Source organism: Halichoeres trimaculatus, unplaced genomic scaffold (assembly GCF_033239565.1).
Source record: "Halichoeres trimaculatus isolate MK-OKI-2021-1 unplaced genomic scaffold, fHalTri1.1 fHalTri1_scaffold_1, whole genome shotgun sequence".
Classification (NCBI taxonomy): domain Eukaryota; kingdom Metazoa; phylum Chordata; class Actinopteri; order Labriformes; family Labridae; genus Halichoeres; species Halichoeres trimaculatus.
Genome location: NW_027437179.1, coordinates 23802809 through 23829573, shown reverse-complemented (window position 1 = coordinate 23829573; position 26765 = coordinate 23802809). Strand labels below are relative to the sequence as shown.

The 26765-nt window shown below is 39.7% G+C and overlaps 2 protein-coding genes across 2 annotated transcripts in view; one reads left to right on the top strand and one right to left on the bottom strand.

The window, feature by feature from the left end:
* The window catches only part of pfkmb (phosphofructokinase, muscle b), a 43560-nt gene extending 42680 nt beyond the window's left edge, over window positions 1-880 (bottom strand). Inside the window, exon 1 of the mRNA XM_074665433.1 lies at window positions 772-880. The gene's annotated coding sequence lies outside the window, so the exon portion shown is untranslated. The remainder of the gene's footprint in view (window positions 1-771) is intronic.
* Window positions 486-23751, top strand: c1ql4b (complement component 1, q subcomponent-like 4b). Its single transcript, XM_074665444.1, has 3 exons — window positions 486-911; window positions 1445-2703; window positions 19407-23751. Exons 2-3 carry the CDS (start codon window positions 2164-2166, stop codon window positions 19584-19586), a joined length of 720 nt encoding a protein of 239 aa, XP_074521545.1. The 5' UTR covers window positions 486-911; window positions 1445-2163; the 3' UTR covers window positions 19587-23751.
* Window positions 23752-26765: the final 3014 nt, after the last annotated feature.

The window sequence follows — 26765 nt, the reverse complement described above, 5'->3', positions numbered from 1 at the left end:
CAACACATTCACACTGAGGAATCTTTAAATAGGCAAGAGAATAAATGTACTAATGTGCAAACTGTGATCTAAATTTTGGAGCACAGCCTCTGGGTGGAGTTTTCAAGTGGATCCCATCATAGTGAGCAAAAAAAAACTGACAACACAGGGACAACTTTAAACAACCTATATTCACAATAACGTGTTGTACAAAATAAGATAAAGAAGCTTGTAACTCAACCAAAAACCCAACAATGAAACACAAGAAGCAGGTCATACTTTTAGCTGTAACAGGTGCAAATAAATTTTCGATATTTGAATGGCAGACGACAACCTTTGATGAAACTATTAAATGAATGTAGTCATTGGATTTGTGAAAAGGTCACAGGCAGGATGATGGGACGGTGAATCTGTGTGCGTGTGTGTGTAACACGGAGAGGGAGGGGGAGCAGTAGTAGGAAGATACTGGGTAGAGAGAAGCAGGACGGAATATACAACAAGTGAGTGAACTGTTGCTCTGCAAATAAAGTCTCCGTGCAGAGGGATTTCAGCACAGCGCAACTCTGCCAAAGTCACTCGTCGGAATGGGTGAATCTATTTGAGGGACCGCGGCGTTACTTTCAGTTGTGTTGTATTGTTTCTTCTGTGTTTTGTATTTCTCCGTGTGTGCTCGAACTGCCTGTGAGCGCTGCCCGGAGCGCTTAGCATGGTGCGGTCGGGTTAGCATGCAGGAGTGCTGGATCATCAGAGGCTGTAAGTTTGAATATTTGTGACACTTCAGATGAACTTTACCTGATCCTACGGAGGGAGGTCTGAGGAGGGGCTCATTCTGCACCTGGACCAGTTTCCCGCGGCGTTTCCATCTGAACCCGCGGCGTGAAGAACTGAGGAGCGGACAGGAAAGACCGGAAGGAAGAAAAAGAAACAGCTCGGTAAAAAATATTATGATATTTTTTTTTATTTTAAATTTAATTTTCACTCTCGAAGTTTCTCTTAGGTGTGCTGTCAAATCTCGATTTGTTCTCTGTCATGAGTAAAGAAGGGCGGATTGCCAAAAATGAACGATTTTACTCTGAATTTGTTAAGGAATTATTCAGTATTTGTACACTGGATTAACTCTAAGGGATAAAATTATTATTCAGGTTTGTGTTCGTGATGAATAGGCCTTTGCACTTGCAGCCTAATAACCTTATTTGACTTAACTTTTTACTTTGGTGTCATACTTAACGATAAAAACACCGTAGTCATTGTTAAGATTATAGTTTGTATTTAAATGCTGCACACAATTTTACACAATGCAATCTTTAAGTGAATTTATTTTTTTTCTTCAGGTGGGAAAATGGTTGTTTTGGCTTTTTTTTTATGAATGCTAACTGAACATTGTAATTCCTTGTGTGTGTGTGTGTGTGTGTGTGTGTGTGTGTGTGTGTGTGTGTGTGTGTGTGTGTGCCCTCCTTTCTCATAGGTTTCAGCATGTTCTGACCTGATACATATATGAAATGCCCACCTCACTCTCCTCCAGAAAAAGAGTGACTGATTAAAAATGCATCCAGTCTGCCCCGTTGTCAGATTAAGCATTTCTTGACCTGTAACTAATCTGAGTTTTTATTTGATCAAATCAAAATTTTGATCCGAATGACAGTACCCAAAAGACGTTAGGCCCATCATTAAAATCACCAGAAGTTAAGGCGGAAGAGTGCCTTGATATATTGTGCTTTCCTCTTCCTCTCTTCTCATTCCTGGACAGACAAGTAACGTGCCCTTCCCCATATGGGGGTGAGATGAGCTCCAATGGGAATACTGTAGACCCCACCTGACAGCTCCCCGCCTGAGCAAGTAGAAGCTTTTCATGTGAGCCTCCACTTCAGCAGAGCTGGTTTAAAAAATAGCCCAACATTTATACTTACAGAAATGAAAACCATTTATGGTATTTTTTCCCCAAATTGTGATCGTTTTGTCCAATACCTGTTTGTCTTATTCTATTAGGGCCCGCCTTATATTCTCAGCCTCTTACATCCACACATTTCCCTCTGCCACCCTCTTAATCCAGAGGTTACTTATTGCCCAGAGGTCAGTCTGGCAGGCACAACCATTCCAGCCAAAGGGGAGGAGGACTTCCTCACGCTGGCCGCCTCCCGGCTCAGCCGTAAGAAACGTGTCATTGGGGCGGGAGTTGGCGTGGCCATGGTCTTGGTCCTGCTGGTGGCCATTCCCCTATTGGTCCACACAACCAAGGGGGGAGGATCTGGAGGAGGGGGCACACATTACGAGATGCTCGGGAGCTGCAAAATGGTGTGTGACACTTTCACCCCCCCACAGGGAGAGCTCACAGCAGTCTCCCCTCAGCCCCCAGACTTTGCAAACCGAAGGGGCAAACAGGGGTTCAGAGGGAGCCCTGGACTTCCTGGTCCACCTGGTCCCAAGGGACCTCCTGGAGAGCCTGGCAAGCCTGGCCCACCTGGTCCACCTGGGCCTGGACCTGGTGGATACGGGCAATCCCTTTACAGTCCCAAAATTGCCTTCTACGCTGGCCTCCGGAAACAACATGAAGGCAGTGAGATATTGAAGTTTGATGATGTGGTGACCAATGTCGGGAACTACTATGAGCCGAGCACAGGCAAGTTCACCTGCCCGCTGCCTGGCATCTACTACTTCACATACCACGTCCTAATGAGAGGAGGAGACGGAACGAGCATGTGGGCTGACCTGAAGAAGAACGGGCAGGTGAGCGCGTCTGAGATGAGGTTGTGGCAGGTTGTGTTAGTGTATACATTTTCTGAAAAGTTTCACCTTTTGAAAAAACTTGTGATCATTGAAAAATTTGTGACCATCCAATTTTGGGAAAAACATTTTTACACTCTTGTTCATGAGTTTGGGTACACGTTGTCTGAACAGCTTTAAAAGCAGTTCCATTACACAGAAATTGAGAGGACACCGATACAACAAACTGGTTTAGCCTTCAAAAACAAATTTAAAACTTCGCCGGTCGTGCTGGCTACCAAAAACAATGTGGCAACATCTGGAGATCACTGTTGTGGTACAAACTCGCGTAGGAGAGGGTTGTTGTTCTGGTAAGGAGAAAACCAAGATTTACTGGTAGCTAGTAGGAAACACAAAACACAAGTATTGCTTTTCTGTTTAATTATTTCCCCCCACCCCATCCCTTCCACTGCAGAAAATAAAGCTACAAAACTGTATTATGCTACTTTCCCTTTTTCTCACAATTAGTAAATAATGCCAACACTAACAAAAGGTTTAACTACCACTCAAATTAAATACTGTTGCAGCTGGGATTGTGCTGAAACGTCTAGGTCTCAGTGGTGAGACAGTCTCTAAGTTCAAACTTGGAAAAAAAATAACATGAGAAAAATCAACTAAAGATTTCTAATATGACTGGATGTTCTGCCCAGAACTAAGATAAGATACATTAAAAGTTTCTTAACAACAGAGCTGTAGAAGCCTAATTATGTAGTTTTGCATAAGAGAACAGAAAGAGAGAAAAGAGGAAAAAAAAGGAAAAGTCTGAAAAAAATATTCCTTTGAAATTTATTTTGAAATATAAAATGTGTTTACTCAGAGTAGAGTAGGATGACACCTGCAGTAAGAAAAGTTACATTTTTTTATTCACTTTGGATAATGAAGGTTAAAGAGCACAAGAATAGGAAAAATGGACTGTAAAAGCTTTGCACAGAGAGTGAAAATCAGTAATTAAATGTACAAGTAGCAAACAAAAGGCAAGGGAGAGATAGTGACAGTCGAGCGATCAGGAGGACAACATTCCTCCACGTCTCTGTGGAATGAAACCGAAATGCAACAGCTGGCTACTGTCCTCTGAGGAACTCTGACTTAAACTCTAATAAATAAACAAGCATGAATGCCTGGGAAAAGCCTTGAACACTTCCATCTGGAGATCCATGACAAGCTTGAAGTACTACGCCCTCACCGTGGTGAGGAGTCCTAATTCTGACATGTGTGCCGCAGAACAGAAGAGTGACGTTCTGGGGATTATTAAAAAACAGAACTTGTGCTTCATTGTTACAAACCAAGTCAAAATACACTTGGTGTGATCTCTTACCATGGTAGTTTCTCACAACTACACAATTTGACTGCAAAATACTGCAGAGCTGACTATCATCCGCTGTCTGCTGATAATAAATACACAAATGAAAGATGTTAAAAAAACAGTATGTCAGAAAGTAACAGATCAACAGAGGACAGCTCTATAACTAGCACTGAAACTATCCTGAGCCACAGTATCTCAAGGTGTTTCTTGTTATTGAAAACTGTTATGTGAGCATTACGTTCCTGTGAAAAACTGAAAACATGTGACTAGGCATAAAAATCTACCTCTATCAATTTATGCCCCTCTTTTTGGAGGTAGTTTTCCCACATGTAACTGTATCCCTACTATATGCGCACCATTTATCAAGTTACCTATAGTGGTGTTAGGTAGCAGATACCATATAACAAATACAGACAGAATCATCAAAGAAGACAGAGGGTCATACTAAAATAAAAATAAATAAAAAAATGGGCAGAAAGTAATGTCATAACATCTATCAAAGGAAACATTCCAATAATTTTCAGCTGGACTGATAAAATCATTAATGAAAAATGCAAAAAAGGAAAAAAGCTAGAATTAAAAGCTATCAAAATTAATTGGAGAAACAATTAAAATCTGTAACCTTCTAAGTGACATTGGTGTTGCCAGTTTTCCATTTACACCACCATAGTTATTGTGTACACATGCTGCTGCAGAATTAGTCTCCAGGTTGCGACTTTCAGTTCGGGTTATACAGAGGCCAGTCAGTGGGAGTCATTCATGCTGGTTTTCCCACCATTCTTTGCAATTCAGCATCACTTACTATGACGTCAGGAATAACAGGATCACTTTCATCATCCATTATTTGGAAAACAAATCTGAATTTGTTGTAGATTGGAGCTTTTAAACTTGCAGTAGCATGCCCTTCTGGTAAATTCCTTTTTTTCCTACTGTTTTCTTTCATCTGTTTCTAAGATATCCCAATTTTTGGTTAAAACCATGATCTTTAACAGGAAAAAAGTAACTGAGAGTAAACCTTTTTAACTGCAGTATTTATGAGCATTAACAAATCAACATCAACAAAACTATATGCATTATTGTGTGGAAAAAAAACGTAATCTTCCAGAGACTGAGGTAATATCTTCTAAACACTGTCATTTGCCCCTTTGTGTTACTTGCATTTAATAAATATTATTATATGCAATTATCCCATGAATTTAAAATGGCTATGAGGAGTTTCTAAGTGATCTTGCTCAAGTCTCCCTTCTAGATATATGCCTGATCTAATCCACACTTTAAAATGAGATTATCAGCACTATATTACAGGCTACAGGTTATTTCAAAATGCAACTTCTTAGCACCTCACCTCACCTCTCTATGAAAACACAAGTTTAGTAGTGAGAAGCGATATCTGTGTTTTTCTCCGCTAAAAACTATTTCTTTGATTTATTTTGTAGTGATGGTGAACACAGGAGCCTAACTGTCAGACAGAAAAAGTATAGAAGAGCAGAAGAAAGCTGAAGGGGAGAGTGATAGTGCATGGGCTAAAGGCTAACACAGGGCTAATCTGTTTGTGATATTGTCCATACAAACCCACATGCAGCAGTTATTCTGCAGTGGTCTGTTCAAACTTAAGAGACAGTCAAGAAAATGAAGAGTGAGGTTACATTAGCTCTGCTTGCTAGATGACTGGCAGGACATAACCAGGATTCACTAATGTTACACATTACAGACATGTCTTGGAGCTCTGGGCTGTCAGCTGCGCTAAATATAGACAGCTACTAAACTACTTACTAACTGGCAGTGTTCACTTGTTGTCACGTTATCCTACAGATACGTTGGATTACCGTGCTGCCAGTAACACTACATATAGCCAGCTACTGCAACGTTTGCTTGATGTCACGTTAAAACGTGGCACTTTGTAACTGTACTGATAAATACCTTACCTTGGCATGTTGTATCCAATAAAAAGTTGTCTTGAACAGAGAAAATTTATTTCGATCCGATCTCCATTTAATTCTAAAACAAACACACACCTCTCTAAAAGTAATTTACTACAGTATGTGTGAAACTCCGGGCCTGAAGGTGCCAATCAAAACAGATCCTCCTCATAGCATCTTTGATTTAGAGGGACCAATCTGAAGTCTGACTACGATGTTTATTCATATTTCTTGTCTTTTACTGACTCACCGGATACACACATCATCATCACATTATAGATCTTTTTGTGACTGATCGAGTCCATGAAATAGTTCATTCTTTTTTTATTGATTTGAGAGGCTGTGCATTAAATTCGGAGTAAAGACGACAGACAGTTTAATGCCGGGTATAATTGGGGGACTTGGTATGTTGCGGGCCTTCACAGACATTGTCATTCCTGTCTCCTCCTGCTGTTAAATCTTTCATGGCCTTTAGATGAGATCCTGTCGCCTCCACCTGTGAACCTCCTCTACACACACACACACTCTCTCACACACCCACGCACACACACTTTTGTCATCTGCACTGACTATTGACTCCTTCCCCATTAATTATCTTTCCATCATCTGAATAATTTAACCCAATTCTGAGCTGATGTTGCCCTCAAAGTTTCTTTGCTCCCTATTTTTTTCCCCTGAAATGGCCACGTGCTCATGTGGGACACTGATTCAGTCAGGCTAAAGGACGAAAACCTACAAGATAAGCTCTAAAGGAAAACAGTTGAAGTAATTAAGTAGCACATTTGTATGCAAAAATTTAAAGATTAACAGTTTTCCAGATTTATATTTTTTCATGCTGTTCCTCTCTTGTTTATATGGTGTGTTGGGAAATACACTAATTGAGTCTACAGAGATATTGAGGAGTGACTTGGCTGACATGCTTCACTGGGATTTGTAGTTAAAGTTAACAGATGACTGGTAGCCAGAGTAGTTTAAAGTTAACAGTTCTTTGACAGATCAGTGAAATAGCACTAACAAATCTCTGAACTGGTGGCAATGATAGAGGTCTGTCAGGAAAGACATCCTGGACCTTGCACCTTGCTAAAAGACCAGGAACCACTAAGGGCTATTCCATGATCATCACAAAATATTCAGCACCCATTTGCTTCTTGCTCTGGTTCCACTTCTGCCTTTCTTGTAGCAACAGCAGGTACTCAGTTGTCCATCTATTTCAGAATGCATTGGACAGATACTTCACCTCTCTCCATCATCTTTGATCGATGGATCCTGAGGCTCAAACACTCTCTGTGTGAAACCTGGTTTCTTTTCAGGAGAAGTAGATGGTTGAGTGGGACTGGCTCCAAGTCATTAGGAGCATCAGGGAGCTTAGTAGGATGACCATTCAAAGTGACCCCCCACCTTATAATGACTTAGTCAAGAACCTTTCCCACCAGATGAATCAATTGAATCAATACACAACTGTGATTTGAAGTTGTTAAAAACTCCTGGATTCAAGCCTGTTATAGCTGCCAGAGCCTCCTTCAGTGCTAAGTTGGCAGCATTGTCAGACCCTAGATGTGCATCTTGTTCTCTCCTGATGATAAAACATGGCAAAGACTTACTACGTGAATCTGTTTCCAGCAAAACAGCTGTAACAGCTGTACTTAAACTGGTCCAAGATCAACGTTATTTGTGTGGCTGAACAGTAGTAGGTAGATTTGCCATTGTTTTTCCACTTCGTTGCAGCTAAATTGGCGCTGTAATCTGAAATTTTTTGCGAACCATTGGCAGTCACTACATTTACGTGCATGCAGCAGTCTGACCAAGGTCATAGCTTGATGATAAAGTCACATCAGGGATCTAGTATTGTCTGCGTATACATTCAGGAAAGGGATTCAGACTTCTGACTGAGAATTTGATAGGGGGTGATGTGTCTTTTTTGATAAGCATAGCTACATGGTTATGGAACTAGTTTTGGTTCACCCAAAGAGGAGCTTTTCCAACACAGTCTTCCCAAATACAGCGCTGTAACCGCTTCACTGAAACTCTGGCACTGGTAATTGTAAGTATCAGTAACCCTGCTCTCACCAGCTCATCCAGTGTTGAGTTGTAACTCCTAAATGCCATTGAGCCCCCCTGATTAGCCGGCCTGCTCTGATTGGCTGTCCTATGAATGGTCAACTGCCTCCTTTGATGGCTTTTCACCACCTGGATGACCTTTAACTAGTAACCAGGCAACTGATATTTTAAAACTTCTCAGCCAGAAAGTGAGAAATGAGCTCATTGATTAAAATAGGCTGGTAACACACACTGACGGGGTGAGACAACTGCAAGAGCCTCACTTTACTTCAAACTCCACATACAGCATGGTGCCCCACCGAACAGAACGCCAACAGGGGCTTGATGATCCTTGTTAACACCCAGGTGTAAGTGATGTAGCGAGGCATAGATGATTGCTCCAAAGTGTGCTAGATCAATGCCAACTGGGACAAATTCTCCAACCATCCACTCTACTGTTCAAAGATGTCCAGTTAAGCTTCACAACATTCAAAACCTCTCCCATCTATTATTAGCTCACACTGAGCTAATAAAAGATGGCATCAACTAGAAGTTTGTCTTGGTCCAGACCCATCTCTCTTGAAGCCTTTGATGGGATAAAATATCTTCCACACAAATGCAACTGTTGCTGATCCATTACTCCAAAGTGAAGCCCCCTTCAGACACACAGCAACAAGGTAAATGCAGTACAAATTTCTGGCACATGTTTCCTATGAGCATACAGGTGAAGCTTGGATTAAGACAGGCTTTGATAATGGACTGACACTTGGCTTCTTACGCCAAGCTCACATTGGCTTGTGAACCATTATGGCATCAGAATTGCAGTTGAGATACCATGCGGATTTTCTGCAAGCTGCCACTCACATCAGCTCCAGTTAGAGGCTGCGGCTGGCTCCGGTGCCGGGTGGGCACTCGCGAGAGTAGAAGCTCATGTGGGTTCACGTTCTGGACTTGCGCTAGAGCTTTATTCCTTTAACGTTTATTATTTTTTATAACGTTACTTTTTTCTTTTCTTGAATTATCCTTATAATAGTATGGTATGTGTCATATAAAATGGGATGACTTTCCACTTCAAGGATGAGTCTCTTGTAGTCCCTTGTTGTCGAAATGCGACCTCGTGTCACCGGGTGTGATGTAATGTTTACATTTACTACTAGCGCGACTGTGCTGTCAAAGAAGAGTCAAGTTACATTTGTTTGTACACTGATTTAATTCTAAAAATCAACTGATCTTCATGCCATGCGGCAATTCACTTCCTGTATAGCTCGTCATATTTCGTTCAGCTTGACACAGACCCTCTCCGGCGTCCGGAAAAGATAGACTTCTTGCGGATTCTTTCCGTTGTGCCATACGGCTCCCGCACCACGCAGGGCTAATGTGAGCCAACAACAGTGATCTTAATGATACGGATTACATGCGGAAGCCGCACCGGACCCGCACCGGATTCAGTGTGAGCCTGGGGTTAGTGGAGAGAGGCAAGTGAATTAAGAGACTTCATTAGACTGTAAACTAACCCCTAAAAAGCAAGTGAAATTGTAACAGTCGCACTAATATCACATATGATTCTAGACATGAGTGAGTAATTAACACCTCATGACTTTATGAAATGCTGTGAACTTTGATGAAAAGGTGATGATTTGCTCTCATCATGCTATCAGATTGGCTTTAACCAACTATGCAACACACAAACCTGAGTGTAGCTTTAAAAAGGAACATGTTTTCGAAAAGTCTGTTTTAGCTGATCTACAGTGTGCGATCATCATCAAAGCACTGATGGGGATATGTGTTAGTGTTTTTGAACATTTTCAACCGTGTGAACACAAAAATTGTCAGACTGATACACACGGTGTTTATAGAAGTCTGGGAATGACACACACCCTAAGGTGAGAACAGAGACAGGTGGACAGGACACAGATATGTGGGCAGGGGAGGGATGTGCACAGGACAATAGGTGGTGGAAGATGTGGGAAGAGTCAACTTCGGAGTATTTTCCATCCTCACTTGAATATCCCCCACTCTCATAAAGCTATGATACCAGACATTTTTTTAAACTATTCAGACTGTGGTCACTGGCTGGTCATCTCTCAAGTGTTGTAAAATTTGTGATGATGTCTTACTGATGTTAAAGTTAAGAGAGTTTGAAGAGCAGAATCAATCAATTACTTGAATCTCGCTCCCTGTGTCCAGTAATTAATCAAAAGAATGGTGTTGAGGTGGATGACCTTTTCAGTGGATATATAATTCACCACCAATATGTACTTTGCCCTTTACAGTGATGAGCATGGTGGAGGAGTATGAATATTTATAGTTGGTCCAGGTAGGTTGGTCAGTCAGTTGGTTTGCAGAGCTTTGACTTACACACATGCACGCACACACACACTCTCACACTCTCCAATTGATGACATCACAACTTTGCACCAGTGTCAAGATGAGCCTGTTGTACAAATTTGTCCCTTTTAATACAGGGTGCTCTGAAATGTGGTTCTGCCTTAAGGACTAAGGACTTCAGAAAGGTATAGAGGTTTTAAACAGGGGACATTTGAGTCAGAAATCTTCTTGGTGATGTGTCGCAAAAGCCAATCTGTGTTTTGATTTCTTGGCCTCCTTGGCTTCAGTTTTGGAAAAAGACTGAAAAATTTCTCTTTTCCTCTTAATCAAATACCTGGGTACATTTCTAATTTTGATTGGGTACAGGTCAACCTAGTGATGTTAAATTGGCAATCTTACAGCATTGATATAATCCTGAGTGAGCCTCTTTGAATCTTACTGTTTACAATGACACTGAGACTCAGCAGAAACAGATGAATAGGTGTCCCTCCTTGATGTTTTAAAGTAAAAAATTGTTGCATTAATTTTACAGAGAGGATAGATGTCGTATTGATGTGGGTCTGTAATTGATTGGTTTCAAAATAGACAGTCCGATAATGAGCATGTGCTAGTTTTTATCTAATTGAACAAGTTATTCCTTATTAAAAGGGGTTGGTACTAATTTGCTAACTGCAGTAAATAAGTTGTTGCAGACTGTTTTTTATGTATCTTTAATTGACTGCCAGGGCTGCGTGCTTGTAAATGATAAACAAGGAATATATAATGAGCTTATCTGATGTTTAAATAGATTACTTAAAAGTTGGAGATGACTTGCTTGGACTCAATTAAATAAGGAAATGTCTCATCCCCAGTAGTTAGGTGTGATGTAGCTACTGTGCGAGGTTGGAAGCTGCTAATTACACAGCATCAGACAGGGTGTCAATGTGGACCTCCTGTGTCTCTTCATTAGACTGCTTCGTATGTATTTTGTTTTGGCACTTTGGATGGAGTACATGCATGTAGTGAAACTCTTAATCAAGGGTAATTTTCTGTGTGCATTGCTTTAGTGTCGGACACAATGACTTTAAATTATGATGGGGGGACAAATGAAAGGCCACAGTTTCAGACAGAGCGCTGAGCCTCTCATACATCCTGCAGCTTGCTGTTGTTTATCATCTCGCCTTTTTCCTCTGACAACACACACATCTATGTTCATGCACACAGCCATTATTTGACTATATGTTTCAGTTATAATGGCTGAGGCCATTATATTCTGTCCTCTGAAAGGACTGGGCTGGTTGTTGCCGTGCTTTGTCATGCCTTTGTTGTACTTTCCTTTTGCCCTCCTATTAAATCGTTATCCCTGCTCATCAAGGAAGCAGGATTCTGTCTCTCACACAAACAGTGTTTGTTAGTGGCAGAGGCAATATGAACCATGGTGGAATAAAATTGGATTATTAAAATTGGCCAGAGTCAGTGTATTAAATCTAAAGGGATGGTTACTTTGACTCTTAATTGGTTTTATGTGATAATAATGAAACCGTTTAACCCTTGCATTTTGTTTCCAGGTATCAAACACTGCTGAAAACAAATTACTTTTCTGATACTGGCATTATATCATAAAATAATTCTATAATTTAACCCAAAACTAAGGCTCTTCATGTACTATAGATCGTTTACAGAACCAATTCATATCCAATTAAAGAATCTCCTCCACCCTCAAAGGTTTCAGAAGAGCCAATTAGAAACTTTCTAATCAACATCTTGACACCTTAGACTTCAGTGTCTTGACAAAATATTAACATTTAGTGTGCCAATTAGTGTGTGAGTATGCACTTCAGCAGGAGGGTTACATTTAGATCTCCTTTATAGAAACAGAAAACCTCAGACTGATACACATATTTGGAGGCACGGACACACAGCATTTCAATTGCCCGCTGTCTTCTGCCAGTCCCCCCGTAGAGCTCCCTCAAGTAAGTTTAAGAGACCCGGTCTCAATCGCCTCGCTCCACTCTGAGAGGTCTGTACATCACAGTGAATGAATCCTGTCAGTTTTATTACCAGAGGATCAAGGCACTGCTGCGAAACAAAACAAAAGTGAAAAAAAAAAAAATAACAGTGCGTGCACGGACAGCCCACCTCCCCAGCCTCATTTCTATGCCCCCCTCTGAAGCAGGCATGCTTGATCAGTTTGTTATCAAACGGGCTCCCTCCCCATCACTCAGAGCCCTGCTCAACTTTGGCTTCCTATACCCGCATCCTGTGCTTGGACTGTTAAAAGTGCATGCAGCTGCTCAGCCGTCTGTGAGCCCTTATCTAAATTTCCCTTCCTGAATTTCACTATCCTTTGTTGCTTATTTTTTTCTACTTCTTTTATCTTAAAATATTTTGATTCAAGCATTATTTAGTCACATTTTGATGCTGGCTAGATGTATGGTAAAATCATCTGGCTAAATAAATTTGAAATATAGTATGTTAGCTCTTAAATATGTCACACTAATCATAGGCACACAGCTGAAAATGTAGTTTTTTGTTGGGCGTTTAGTTCTGTCAGTGAATTATTTTCATGCTGTAAAATTCCTCCCTCTCTCTCTTGCACTTTCTTTACTGCCTCTCTCTCTATCTCCATTTAGTGTTGCCCCCTAATGAAAAGTGTAGGCAGTGTAATCTTCTCCATTGTCCCGGGGGTCTCCCCTCTCCCCAGATCAAGTCAGAACAACATCGGGCAAACAGACAGAAATTCACTCCCTTGTCGCTATCAATCTTTGCAGCTGTTGACAATAATCCTGATTTGCCTTTCCCCCTTGTTTTCACTCCCAGAGCCCCCCACCCCCAACACACACACACACACACACACACACACACACACACACACACACACACACACACACACGCACACACACACACACACACACACACTTTAGGCCCACTTTGAGAACACAAGCTTTCACCGCAATTGCCCGTGACAGCAAACCTGCAGACTTATTTACGCTCATGCTGGAGCTGCAGACTCGGCCACAATGTACCCAGATTGAGTATTTACCATGAAGTTTTAATTTGTACAATAAGCAGCAACTGGATACTTTGACAACGCAACCAAGAAAAAGCAGTTGTTGTCTGCATAGATTAAAAGAAATATAAATTACATGCAGTATATTGGTCTGTTTTCTTTTTTTTTTCAAATTAGAGTGCATTTGATAGATCCTGCTGTAAAATGAACATAGATCAGCTGTGATTTAATCAGAGTGCCTGTAAATAATACACTGTAATATTTAAAATGAAATTGTCAAAATCTTGTTTCAATGCATGAGCTTTCTGTTAAAATTTGTTGGGATTTTCAATTTGTTTATTTTATGGTAAGACGCTGAGTTATCGTGTGATTGTACAGTATTTTTCTGAAATGTGCTATCGTTTGAATACAAATTTTAAGATTTGAAAATCTACTCTGACACACAGACCTAAAACTAAATTATTTTCCCTGTGAATTAGGCAGAGAAGTTAAAGTGATGTACATTTGCAGTAAGTAAACCAGAAGTAGCCAGTAAAAAGTAAAAGCACTTGGTTATTTTTCACGTTTAAATAATCAGTTATTTTCTTCATTCTTCCATTAGTTTTTTTAGGGATTATTTCTTCAATTTTTCTTTATTCTCTATGTCCTCTTTGGTAACATGTTTCATTTTCTATTAGTTTGTGCTTAGCAAGCCTGTTTTGGGCTGGTGACTGACACATTTAGAACAACAAATCAATCAGTTATATCAAACTTTAATGCATCTTTATTCTTTTTACTTCTGCATAGGCTACAATACAAACAACAATGAAATGCTTGTGGATAATTATGGCTTCAGAATTGAAAAAGACTGATAATTATTTTAAGTGTCACATGCTGAAAAATATGTGCATGAAATGTGCAAAACAACTAACTTTCAGCATTAGTTACTGTAAAGGGAGGGAGGATGTGACCATGAATTAATCATAAACATTCACATTAAATGTCAGCGTCTCCACTGTCTGAGTCAAGGCCAAGGAAACCTGCGTGTCTTATAAAGTAGTCAGCCATAAAAAGCCATAAATAATGTTGTGTCCTTTTGGCTGGCAAATATAATTAGCTGATGTTCTTGTTTAAAAGGCCATATCAATAAGATGATGTGAATATCACTGCTGTAGCATTTTATGTTCCATAAAGCAAGTTGTGGGAAGTACTCTCTGTATTAACCTGCAACACGCAGTTTGTATCACTGCAGTCCACACATGTAGAGTAGCACACCAGATTTAATTGCGATCTTTTTGTGTTTTTGTAGGAAGTTACAGCAGCCTATCAGCCTGTAACTCAGCTGAAGATACTATCAGGGGAATCCTGCCGTTCAACCATGTAGACAGATGTTGGATGTACAAGATGTCAGATTCTCTTTGCTGTTATATTTTTCCCAAAACCTATTAGGCCTCCTCAGGAGAGTCGTTCAGTCCCTTCAGAGTGAAGCAGTCTAACAGTCAAACAACAAAACGTCTCATATACCAAGTGGTTTTTCTCAGGTGTTCACTTGAGATTCATAAAAAACAAAGAGGAATGAGAGATGCTCTCAGGGAGGGAGAGTGGAGTGTGTGTATGTGTGTGTAGGGGATCTCATCCTGACCTCCTGCTAGTATTTCATGGGCCTATTTGACCACTGTAGCCTATCCTGTGCCCCCATTTATTGTGATTGTATGGAGTTATTGAGGAGTTGGACCTATTAGGCCAGGAGCTGCCATGGCTGTCCAACTACCAATTACCGTAGCCTGCAGCCGTGTATGGCCTGCCCCCTTGTATCTGGAGGCGGGGTGGGGGGGTGGTGTGTGTAGGGAAGTGGGGTTGCGGGGATCCTCAGGAGACCTGCCACAGCAGCGTGCCGTTAATCAATCCGATTTAGACCGGACAGGGACACACTTAGTCGCTGCTCCAGTCAACACTGCTACGGCAGGAGGAGTGGGGAGAAAACGCGTGCGTGACCTGCATCTCATTCTGGTGTAAGGACACAAAAAGATGGATAGATGGGTGCTGGATGAAGAGATAGCGATGGTGTAGCGATTGGGGTGGGATGATGGAAGGGGGCTTGAGGTGTGGAAGGAGAGACAACAATTAATGGAGTGATGTGAGCAGAATTAAAACAAAGGAAACGTATTGATTTGTTTCTGTCTGGAGGAGGGGAATAAATATGTTCACCTTCTCTACATGGACAAAATGCTTGTATGGAGAGATTTATTGATGACATGGGTGTGGAAAAAGACTCATTAGTGGATTGAGGATGGAGAAATGGAAAGTTTAGTCTTATTTGATTTGTCTTGGTGATCAGGAGAGAGTCGGGGAGACCCGATGACTGGAGGAGATGATGGACCATATCCTCAGTCAGACCCAGACCCAGAGCGGGAGACAAGGATGGAGTAAGGGGATCATATTTGCATTCATTAATATGTATGTGCTTGTGTACTTTATTTTCCTCTCTTTAATGGATTGCCTGCTTGAATAGTTGGCTGCTTACCCAATGATAGTGCTATTTATTATAGCTGATTTGCTTACTGGCTGCTAAAACAACTTAGGAGCTCAGATAGCAGAAAAAATATAATAGAAACTGCTAGTATGAATAAAGATGCTCTGCATTAACCAGCTGATCACCCACACTGAAGTCTGCGTGTGGTAACAGGTTGAAGAAAGACACCTGCCTTTATGTATAAAATACATATGCATGTTTCAAAGCTGTGTGGGTTTGACTTCTAATGAAACCATCATATACTGTATACACAGCCGCATCATTAGATCTATGGTTTCATGTTTGTATCAGTACTTAGTAAACATTCACATTAGGTGTTGTATGTGATGGCTTCCTCTTAAATGGCCGGTCGTACCATTACAGAGCCAGTATCATGTTTAATCATAGTGTTTAATCATAGTGTATAATCAAGTGTATAATTCCCCTCACATAAACCTGTCTGCATGCAGATGAAAGAGTGAGGAATGACTCGTCAGACCATAATAATGCAATGATTACATGTTTTTAATGTGTCAGGTCACAGGCTCTGTGGTCTCTACATCAGATTGTCTGATCATTACTATCTTGTTTTGGAGTATGGGGCATGTCAATGCCAGAGTAAAGCTGTTGTCTTTGTGTCATAGTGATTGTGGTAGGGGATTCATTACAACTGGGTATTGTTTGGATATTTTGAGGCCATAGTGTTGTTCAGCTGGGTTCGTCCTTGCCTGTATTGTTTCTAATATTCAGTCTAAAATAATGGTGCGGCCATTGCTCTCATGCAAGAAGTGGGGGTTGTACCCAGAAGATGACTTACACTAGCTTTGTCAAAGATATGTAGTGTCATGACCTTGAAACCTTCCACTCACTGTGTATTGCAAGCGAATGCTTCACCGCCCAAACATACGAGGATACACTGCAATGCAATCCAGCAGTCTTTTTTTTATTTATTTATTTTTTAAAGCTTTTCTCCCTCATTGTATTTAAAGACACTCATGGGACACTTGAGGTAAACAAACTTTAAGTAGTTCAGTTTTAATCAAAAAGACTCTTTGATTAAAGAAAAAAACTGACCAGCAGAGGCGGTGGTTAGCCTCCAGGCAAATTGATCACTCGCAGTGGGTCCATTCCTCATGGCTATCTTACCTTAGGCTGAGCTAGACTGCTCTGCAGGAAGCTACCAAGATTTGTAACTCACTCTTGCTAAGATAGCCATCTTGTGGAAAAAAATCTTCTTTCATGCTTTTTTCATTAAAGGGTTAAGCATTTTACATACATAGACTACCAAGCAGCAGGAAATTCTAAAACAGTTGCGTCATCAATAAAAGTACAGAAAAGGTACAAACACCTTGCCATTTCTGTGAAATGCTATTTTTGACTTTGGAAAGTAGCTGTTCGAATCAAGAAATCCAAATAAAAGTGAGTGGACCCAGTGCTTACCAAGCATCATTTTTAGACAATTGAAATAGCAGCTAGCTGGTGAATATATATCTGCTTTAGCTGCTGCTCATTTTTCTGTAAGCTAGGGCAAACAGAAAGTGAAAGCTCAGTTTATTATAACTTTTGGATCAGGTGGGCACAAACACAAGTTTTGCAGGCATTTCACACCTACTTGAAGTCCATACTCCATGTATGCTTGTAGCACATTGTGCACTCCTGTAGCGCAATATTGATGATGGCCCTGAGATGCGAGTCTGAAAAAAAAAAACATCGAAAGTTGCCTTTGCCTTTTTAAGTCTGGGCCTTTTTGATCTTTTTGTTTTAAGAGTCCTCAGTGGAATGCAAACCTTTGAGCCAAAATTGGATTATTAGATTTCTCTATTTCTCACTGCTCAGAGTTTCAGCTAATTTCCATATACGTGTCTTAATGAGTAGTTAAATGACTACATGTTCAACATGGGATCTGTAATTGCCCGACAAATGAACTGATGTCTTCCCTGATTGTTTCCTTGTATTTCCCATCAGAATGTTCAGTGCAACAGGTGGATCAGGTGTGAGTGCAACAAGCTCTCTAGAAAAATTGATGGTAACAAAAAAGGTTGAGCTCTCCGATGGAGGTGTCAGGCCAAAGATCACTGCACATCTCATCTATCCATCTAAAGGATGGGAAAGGATCTGTACTGATAACATTACACCAAGATGACGGAACCAAACAGAAAATAAAATGACACCAGATAAATCCAGGGAAAGTAAACCAATTCGCTTTGGTTGCAATACTATGAGAGGGAAAACCAGCTAAAATCATCGGTCTTTTACATATAAGACAGGGTTTAAAGATATTATAAGTTTTGATGAGGATAGCTCTTATCAATCACCCGGGATCTTACTGTTAATGTGTCTGCTCAGCCTGGTGATTAACATTTAGATGGCTGTGTTGGACATATCCTCATGCAGGTTATAATTATGGCTTGGGGACTACTTGACCAGGGATTCAAATCCAGCACACATTAACCCCCATCCCCCACCCCCCAATGCTGCAAAGATCCCATGGATATCGGAAGGGCTAGTCAGCTTCATGACTTGCTTCATTGCTACAGCTTGCAATTGCACATAAGGCCACCACTAAGTTATCAACTGTTCAACTGAGATTTTTATTAACCCTTTTAACAAAATCCACAAAAATATTACAATATCATTCTGTTTATGATATGATTTTTGTGTCATATTTGATCAATTGGGTGGGTTCAGCAACTTTTTTTTCATAAAGTTTTTATTAGATTTGCATTTTCAATGTAGATAATACTTATATTAAAAAATGAGTTACGATTAAGATTTTATCCTTACGGCAACTTCTTGAAAATGAGCGATGTTTTCATGAAAAATGTTAGGGTGATTTCATGAGAGCAGCTGAGAAAAGGGCTGAAATACAACTTCTGCTGTCTGAGGTGGTATGATAATCCTTAAGGGGGTAGAATACTTTTTAAACATTTTTTAAACAGGATTTAAAGAAAACTATTTGTCATGTTAGTGATAAAAAGGTCTTGGAAACTCTTGTTTTAAATATGAAACATTTGGGTATATAATGTTAATGCTTAGGTAAGTATCTGCTTTTTATTAACAAAATGTTAATTGTAGCGTATGGAGTTGGGCTGTTTGAAAATTAACATTGGGTTGTAGGGTAGTATAATGAGCTCATCTCTCCTGTATAAGTGTCTCTACGCTGGCTCATAAAATACAGAGTAATACTTTATTTTTTCCCTCTGACCTTCAGATTTTTGGAAGATAAATGCTGACTAAATGTTGGGTTAGACAAATTTCCCCAATTGGTTTTATTTAAAGGTTTTGTTCTCCTCAGTAAGACTTCAGTTGAGATATCAAGTCTTTGTCATGAATGAAATACAAAAGCCGACTTAAACTTGTACCACTGTGGCTAAAATTGGAAGATACCAATTGTGAGTATGCCTAAAGTTTGTTTTTTAATTCCTTCGTCTGCTTCATGTCCTTCCTTCTTGTTATAAAAGCTCCAAAAATTACAAGAGAAGATTTAGTAAAAAAGACAAAAAAAACACAGTCACGACACAAAACAGCCACTTCCTTCATGACTGTTTGTCATTCTCTTCGGTATTTACAGCACTTGACCATTTTTGTTTTTGTTTTCAGGTTAGAGCCAGTGCAATTGCTCAAGATGCAGATCAGAACTACGACTATGCCTCCAACAGTGTCATCCTGCACCTAGATGTTGGGGACGAGGTTTGTGTACAGCTGGACGGGGGAAAAGTTCACGGGGGAAACACCAACAAATACAGCACCTTCTCTGGCTTCCTCATCTACCCAGACTGACCGCATACACACACTGCAATCAAGCAAAAAGTCTCCTCACATATCTGCATCTAACACCCCATCCTATCATGATGTAATTTTTCGTTCAACACACAAAACATGTAATAACATTCTAACAAATAGAGCTTGAGGATAACTTGTGTAAAAATGAATATAGTATTGTATATATTACCAGTTAACATTTACTTCAGATAAACACACAGTTGTGTAATCATTATTCTGTGCCATGTACAGTTTGTGTAAGCATGTCAAAAATGTCTGTTTCACACACACACACACACACACACACACACACACACACACACACACACACACACACACACACACACACACACACACACACACACACACATATATATGAATTGAACTTGTCCTATCAGTTTCAACGCTGAGACAAGATGACCATTTCAGCCACTGGTCTGAAATCGACTGAGATGATCTCTGAATGTAGCCTGTAAATCGAAGTGTGTGTACTTGGCTGCAGCTTCTCGCCTTCACTGTGAGATGGATTTCCAAACAAGAAAAGTCATGAATATATTGATCACAGCTGATAATTCAGCCAACACCGTGAACAAAATCCAGTGTGTTGTATGTTTGTGTTCATGCCTGTGTGTCAACAAAAGTGGTGTGTCTGTGTCTGTGTGTGTGTGTGTGTGTGAGTGTGTGAGTTTGTGCGTTGGGTCAAAAAAGGCATCACATAGCAGTTATTGTTTGGTTTGCACGTCCAAATCCTGTTGGGGGAAAGGAAGGGGGGTGTCAGGTTGTCAGTAAGAGTCCCTTAACACACAGTTTGTCGATACTGAGGTTTAGCTTTGAGATTTTCCCTGAGCCTGAGCTTATGACAGAGTCTCATCATGTTCTTCTAATGAGCTGAAGTTCACTCACACTCACACTCACACCTGGCATCTATAGTCTCTACTGAAACTGTCTGATGAAACACGTTTTCTTCTTTTTTTTTTTTTGTTACTACAGGCTGTTAGGTTCACGTAGCACAGTGTGTTCAAATCAGGTGTGCACCCAACACTGGGAGTTATATCTGTCAGCAGAGTCCGTATAAGGGTTCAAAGTATCCATACAAGGGAAAAGACTTTGGGGTTCAACTTATTCGGGTTTCTGTTTCTACTTTGTCCTCCAGTTCTCTGAGGTCTATGGCTAGATGGCTTTTAGACTCTGAAATGTTACTGGAGGGGATGAGAAGCAAGCAATCCCATGTTCACGTGAAAATGATGAGTAAACAACACTGTGGAAAGATTCTTTTGTTATTAAAAGAAGCCAGAAAGATTGAAAATATTGTACACTGACCCATTTTTGACCTTCAAGCAAACCCAAAGTTTTGTCTGTGATCATTTTCAATTGGACTGGTACCCAAATGGTAATGCAGAATTGGAAATTGATGGGAGAGCAAGATTGAATAAAGGTAAAACAACCTGACAGCTCAGGCTCTTTAAGCTTGTGTGTTATAATTTTATCAAGCCCAAGTATCCCTTTTTATTTTTATTTTCTACCTCTAACTGTGGATAAAGATGGACGATCCATCCCTTCAATCTTCTTCTGAGTCTAACCAGCAGGTGAACTTGTGGAGCCAGTAGCAAACTTTGAAATGACAAACAAAACAAAGATCCCTTTGACCCCAGTACATATCCCTATGACAATTGATGAACATGATTATGGAAAGTTGAATGACTCTTGTGTTTGTTGAATTTTTAGCCATACCCATACCTCCTTTGATCTGCTAATCCTGTACACTAAGCAATGGGTAACACATCTTTTTCAGTGATACTGTCTGTCATGGTCCACCTCAAGCATCCACCCACCCACCCGATTTCTTTGATATCTGGACTAAAGTCAGCATTGTGAGAATTAAAAATGAAGACAGAAACCACAATTGAGAAAAATAAATTATGTGAAAATTGAAAGATTAATTCATGTCCCAAATGTTTCTAAACTGTAGGCAGAGTTTATGCCGTGCTGTAGCTGTTTAGTCTTACAGCTGGTTGGCATGGGAAGCTCTAAATGCTTTGTTCGTTTTGGGTAGTTGTCATGTCCATTGTTTACTGTCTGTCTATTACTGCAGATAAGATACAAAGGACATATTTTGTGGAGAGTGTTGGGGTTTCCATTTTCTATTTAAGTCCTATCACCATTGAGCGTTCTTCAGCTGTTTGATCATCTTGAAAAACAGCCACAGATGAAGAAGCTAAAGCCACGTTTCCACCAAGTAGTCCAGTTCAGCTCAGTACCATTCAGTACGGTTTGGTACAGTTAAGCCTGATCCCATTTGCATTTCCACTGCAAAACTGTGCCCTTTCGTGGTGGGCGACATGTAAGCCGGATGCTGAAAGCCGCAGCTGTTAAACTATAGCGCGATGTCGTAGCAGTGTGACACAGTTTACCCCGCTAATAAATCCAACGAAGAAGCAACCGATGCACGGTAAACAAAGAGCATAGATGGAAGACATGCAGCATTTTGTCCTCTCTGTGATTAGCATGTAGCTCTTTGATACAAAGTGCAGTTAAGCTTTTGTTTCAGAGAAGTCTGTGTGCCACCAGGAGAAATGCAGCCGCTGTCGGGGTAAGTGACAATTCTTCCAACCAATCAACAGTCTGCAGTGTTGTAGCTCCACCTCCCGAGAGCGGATCGGTTCAGCCCGGCACCCATACGAAAGGGTCCCAAAATGTGGGACGGCCCGTTTAAGTTATTTGGGAATCCGTCCCGGGATAAGTCAGTGGAAAATGTGTGCCATACCGAGATGAACCGAACCGGTCTGCTTGGTGGAAACGAGGCTTAACAGTTGGGTCATAGACATGGTCTGTCCACTCAAAGTCAACTGTCTTGCTTCAGAGCGCTCATCATACAGTAAACAATGATAAGTGCATGCAAAAGATCATGTGTTGGATATTCTGTACAACTCATCTGAAGAACTGCTGGCTACACCAGAAGCCCCTCATTGTCTTTTTCTCAGAAACATGAAGCTGTATGTTTTCACAAATGGCTAAAACGCTTTGAGTTCAAGCGAGATACAAACCAGTGAGTGAAAAATGTTACAAGAGATCAAACCCTGGCTCACAATCGACTGCTAACAGGGAGAGTGGCTAGCTAGTAAGTTAATTATCTGACTGCCAGAGCTTTTCAAAGCTCACTAAATAAAGTCGTAAACAGGTGGGTATACTGCTCAAAGAACAAGCCCTTGTTTTCTTTCCTGTTTCTTGTCTTTGGGCTACGCTAAGCTAAATGGATTCTGGCAGTAGCTGCATTGTTACCAGAAGAAATTGATTCAATCTTCACTTCTTATTACCTCCAGAAAGTAAATCAGTGTATTTCAAAAAGTTTTGACCTATTTCTTTCATTGTACTGTGAATACACTCATGAAGAACGGTTTGTAATGCAAGTGACTGTTGTTGATGCTTCACTGCCATGCGCCATACCTCTAGGTTTTCTGTGCCTTACACTATCTTTATGGCTGTGTGAGCGAGCTGATTTCTGTGAAAAAAACACAGAAGTCCATGCAAAAGCTGTTGCGTACTACTTACTTAATAGAATTAAACAATCTGACTGAAGACATTGACCGTGAGTCATCGTGTGGCTGGATGTCGCTCACTGCTGAAAAGAAGCCCACAGTATGGAGACGGATGCTCTTTCTGTTCAGATGGAAACACCTGTGGGAATGAACACTAGAAGCATGTCAATGTGTAGTGAGAAAAATGCATTTCTATTAAAAAAATATAGATATATCAATGTAGCCAAATTATAGTATTTAACAATTCTGTTTTTCTTTCATCACCCACCCGTCGTATCCTGTTGCATCCTGCTGTGCGTGTGTTTTTGACACTGTTACCTTTGTTCACAAGCATTGTAGTCATTGTACTTCACAGGCTGAGCTGTGTGTGTGTATTTGTTATGTATGAAATCAACATAGATTTTTCTCTGCCCTTGAAAACCATGAAACTCAATAAAAGACAAGAAAAAGAAATTTAAGCTTTTTGCTGCTACTGAGTGAGAGTAAAAACAGAACTGTCTTTATTCTGTCTTCATTCTGTAAATCTTTACTCGCTCACTGTCCATCTTGATATAAAGTGACATGAAAATTTAATTGAAGTTAAAACCAGACAGTTTTCTTCCTGTATTTCAAATCACCCACCTTTTGCATCTTTATTTTTTTCAACAATGAGGTACAGGAAGGGAATAAAGCAACCTGAAAATCAACTAAATTACTTTCTTGTGCATTCATGTTGATAGATTTTATTTTATTTTATTTTCATTGTTTCATGGAAAGGAAACATCACCATGTTTTCTTATTTTTATTTTTTTGCACAAAGCTAAGTAATGTTTCCAAATTCAGAAATTAAAGCAGTAACCATTTGTAATATTCAAAAGTAATAGCTGGATGATGACGCTGGAAATGTTTTATGCAGAGTACACCTGCACTATTTAGTTAACAACTGACAAGTTATAAAACAAAATGAAACAGAATTTGAAGGCCAGAGAAAAAGCTTCAAAGTTAAAAAGCATCCAAACCCTTTCAAAATCTTTTTTATTTAGTTGTTTATTTATCTGTAAATTTTAGTAATGATTCTATTGTATTCTATGGTTTCAGTGACTGTACTTCAAATAAGTGCACCATCTGATCTACATTCTTTTTTTTTTTTCCGTGCATGAATTATTCTCTCTCTGTCTCTCTTTTGATTTTTATTTCATTTGATTTTTTATTTTTTGTCTCCTTTTTTCACACTTTGAGAAATATGAACTATTGTGGTCCTTTGGTTGTTCACAGTCACTTGACACTCACAATGAAAATTGGCAAAATTAAGTTTTTAATAGTAATCCTAGTCTTACCATAAAGTTCTGTTTTCTTGATTTATTTCCACCTCATAATTAAAGTGCATTGTTCTTTATACTCACATACTTCTTACATTATTTCACAGATGTGCTGTTTTTTTACAGTCAGTTGTACCTTTAATATAATCTTAACTAGAAAAATAGAAGAAATACCAGTAAAGTTTCATTATCTGATACCATGACTTGAGTTGGCTGTAAAGAAGCAGTGTATCGAAGTGAAAAGCCCACAGCTTGAAAATTAACACTATCTGTCATTTTCAGTTTTTTTTTATCATCTATGAAATACAGCATGTATTTCAGAAACAACTTTGTACTAGCGGTTTGGTTTTCTGGGTTGAAGCTTGAAGAGTGAGCTGTAACACAAATGTTAATTAGAGAAATACTTCTTATGAAAGTGCACCTGCAAGGCCGCCCTGTGAAAATGAAATGCTGGCTGTAAGAAGTTCTCAACTTGCCAGAATAAGACAAAGAGCTGGCTCTTTAATTAAAGGTGAGTGGTAACACTGCTAGATGAGAAGGTTCTTGCTGAATGTAATGCACACACAAGGTTTAAGAAAGGTAGTGTGGAGGGATGGGGAGGGGGTGTCTCAGCAGTGTCTCCCCCCTCTTTGAGTCCCAGCGCTCCTCCTGGAAGATTCCAGAGTTAAGTTAATTGGACAGAGAGAGACGGCTGAGGAGGGAAGCGTTCAGCCCCATTAGCAATCCCCCCGACGAGGCTGAGCCGAGAGGATCACAGACTCACAAATAGGAGGATTAAAATAATCAATAGGCTTCACTCTCGCTCCTTCAGCACAGACGAGCTTCACGCACGCGCACACACACACACACACACACACACACACACACACACACACACACACACACACACACACACACACATACACACACACACACACACACACACACACACACACACACACACACTGCTCCAATCCAGATATGTACACACACGCACATAAACAAATGCAAACACACAGTCTCAGTAATACTTGTTCAAGGAGCACTGCTCTCTTAAATGTTCTCTGGACTTTTACAAATTAGCCTGGATGGTGTTCACACAAACACACACACACACACACAAACACACACACACACACACACACACACACACACACACACACACACACACACACACACACACACACACACACACACACACACACACAGCGCTTCAAACACAAAGAGTAATATCTATTCTCTGATAATGAATTTTAATTTAAGTCTCCAGCAAAAAGGTCAGAGGCATGAAAATAGACACTTCATGTTTTGCTGGATCAATTCTAAAACAGGATGTGCAGGATTTACTTTTTATGGCCTTAAGACCAAAAGGTTTATTTCTGTTCTTCTCATGTTATATCATTTTTCTAACCATAGATGTATCTAGTGGATTTATCAAATTAGTAGAATCATACAAAATATTTTATGATTGTATCGCCTTAAAGTATATTGTATCATATGTATCATAAACCACATATGTAACACAGTCCACCGTATATTCAATCATATTTTACATTGCTTCAATCAAACCAAACACTTATAAAATATTTATATATATAAATATTTTGTTTTCTTGTATTGCTGCAGTGACTCCTGAATTTCCCCTCCAGGATAAATAAAGTATATTCTATTCTATTCTATTCTATTCTATTCTATTCTATTCTATTCTATTCTATTCTGTTCTGTTCTGTTCTGTTCTGTTCTGTTCTATTCTATTCTATTCTATTCTATTCTATTCTATTCTATTCTATTCTATTTATAGTACTTTGCATTACCATAATTGTTCAAATCTCTTTTAAGGCACAAAAAGAAAACAAATCATATTTGAGTGAAATTTAAAGCTTATTGTTTTTTGTTTGGGTTTAACAACCTTTAATGCTATAAAAAAAAAAGGCCACTGAACCTCTTCTTTTTTTCTTGTACATCACCTGCTAGTATGACAAAGCTAAAGAAAGACATTTGTCTTCGAATGAATCTTCGATTCATGGAAAAAAAGATAACACAACAACTGATGCTTAACAGATATAAATAAATTTGGTTCGGACATAGCTCATTTTCTCTGTAACACTTTAGCCCCCTAGAATGGATAAAATCACTTGAAAACAATAAGCAATATAATCAATGCTCCTGAAACACATGAAGAAAACTGTGAGTTTAACAACTTTTTTCTTGCCCTGTTGAAAAGCATTGTGGGTTTGCAATTAAAAAAAATCTTTTTTTTTTTTAAATCTTAATATTTTATACATATATCATTATTTTGTTGTTTTCAATTTTGTCCTTATGTATTCTATTTGAGGCAGCAACATTTAATCGACCTGTAAATCACTCTCAGCAAAGAAGCAGAG

Bases quoted from the DNA above. Each gene is read 5' to 3' on its own strand.
- c1ql4b (XM_074665444.1), top strand. From the start codon at position 2,164: ATGGTCTTGGTCCTGCTGGTGGCCATTCCCCTATTGGTCCACACAACC. The intron at 2,704-19,406 runs GTGAGCGCGTCT...TTTTGTTTTCAG, and splicing joins ACCTGAAGAAGAACGGGCAG to GTTAGAGCCAGTGCAATTGC.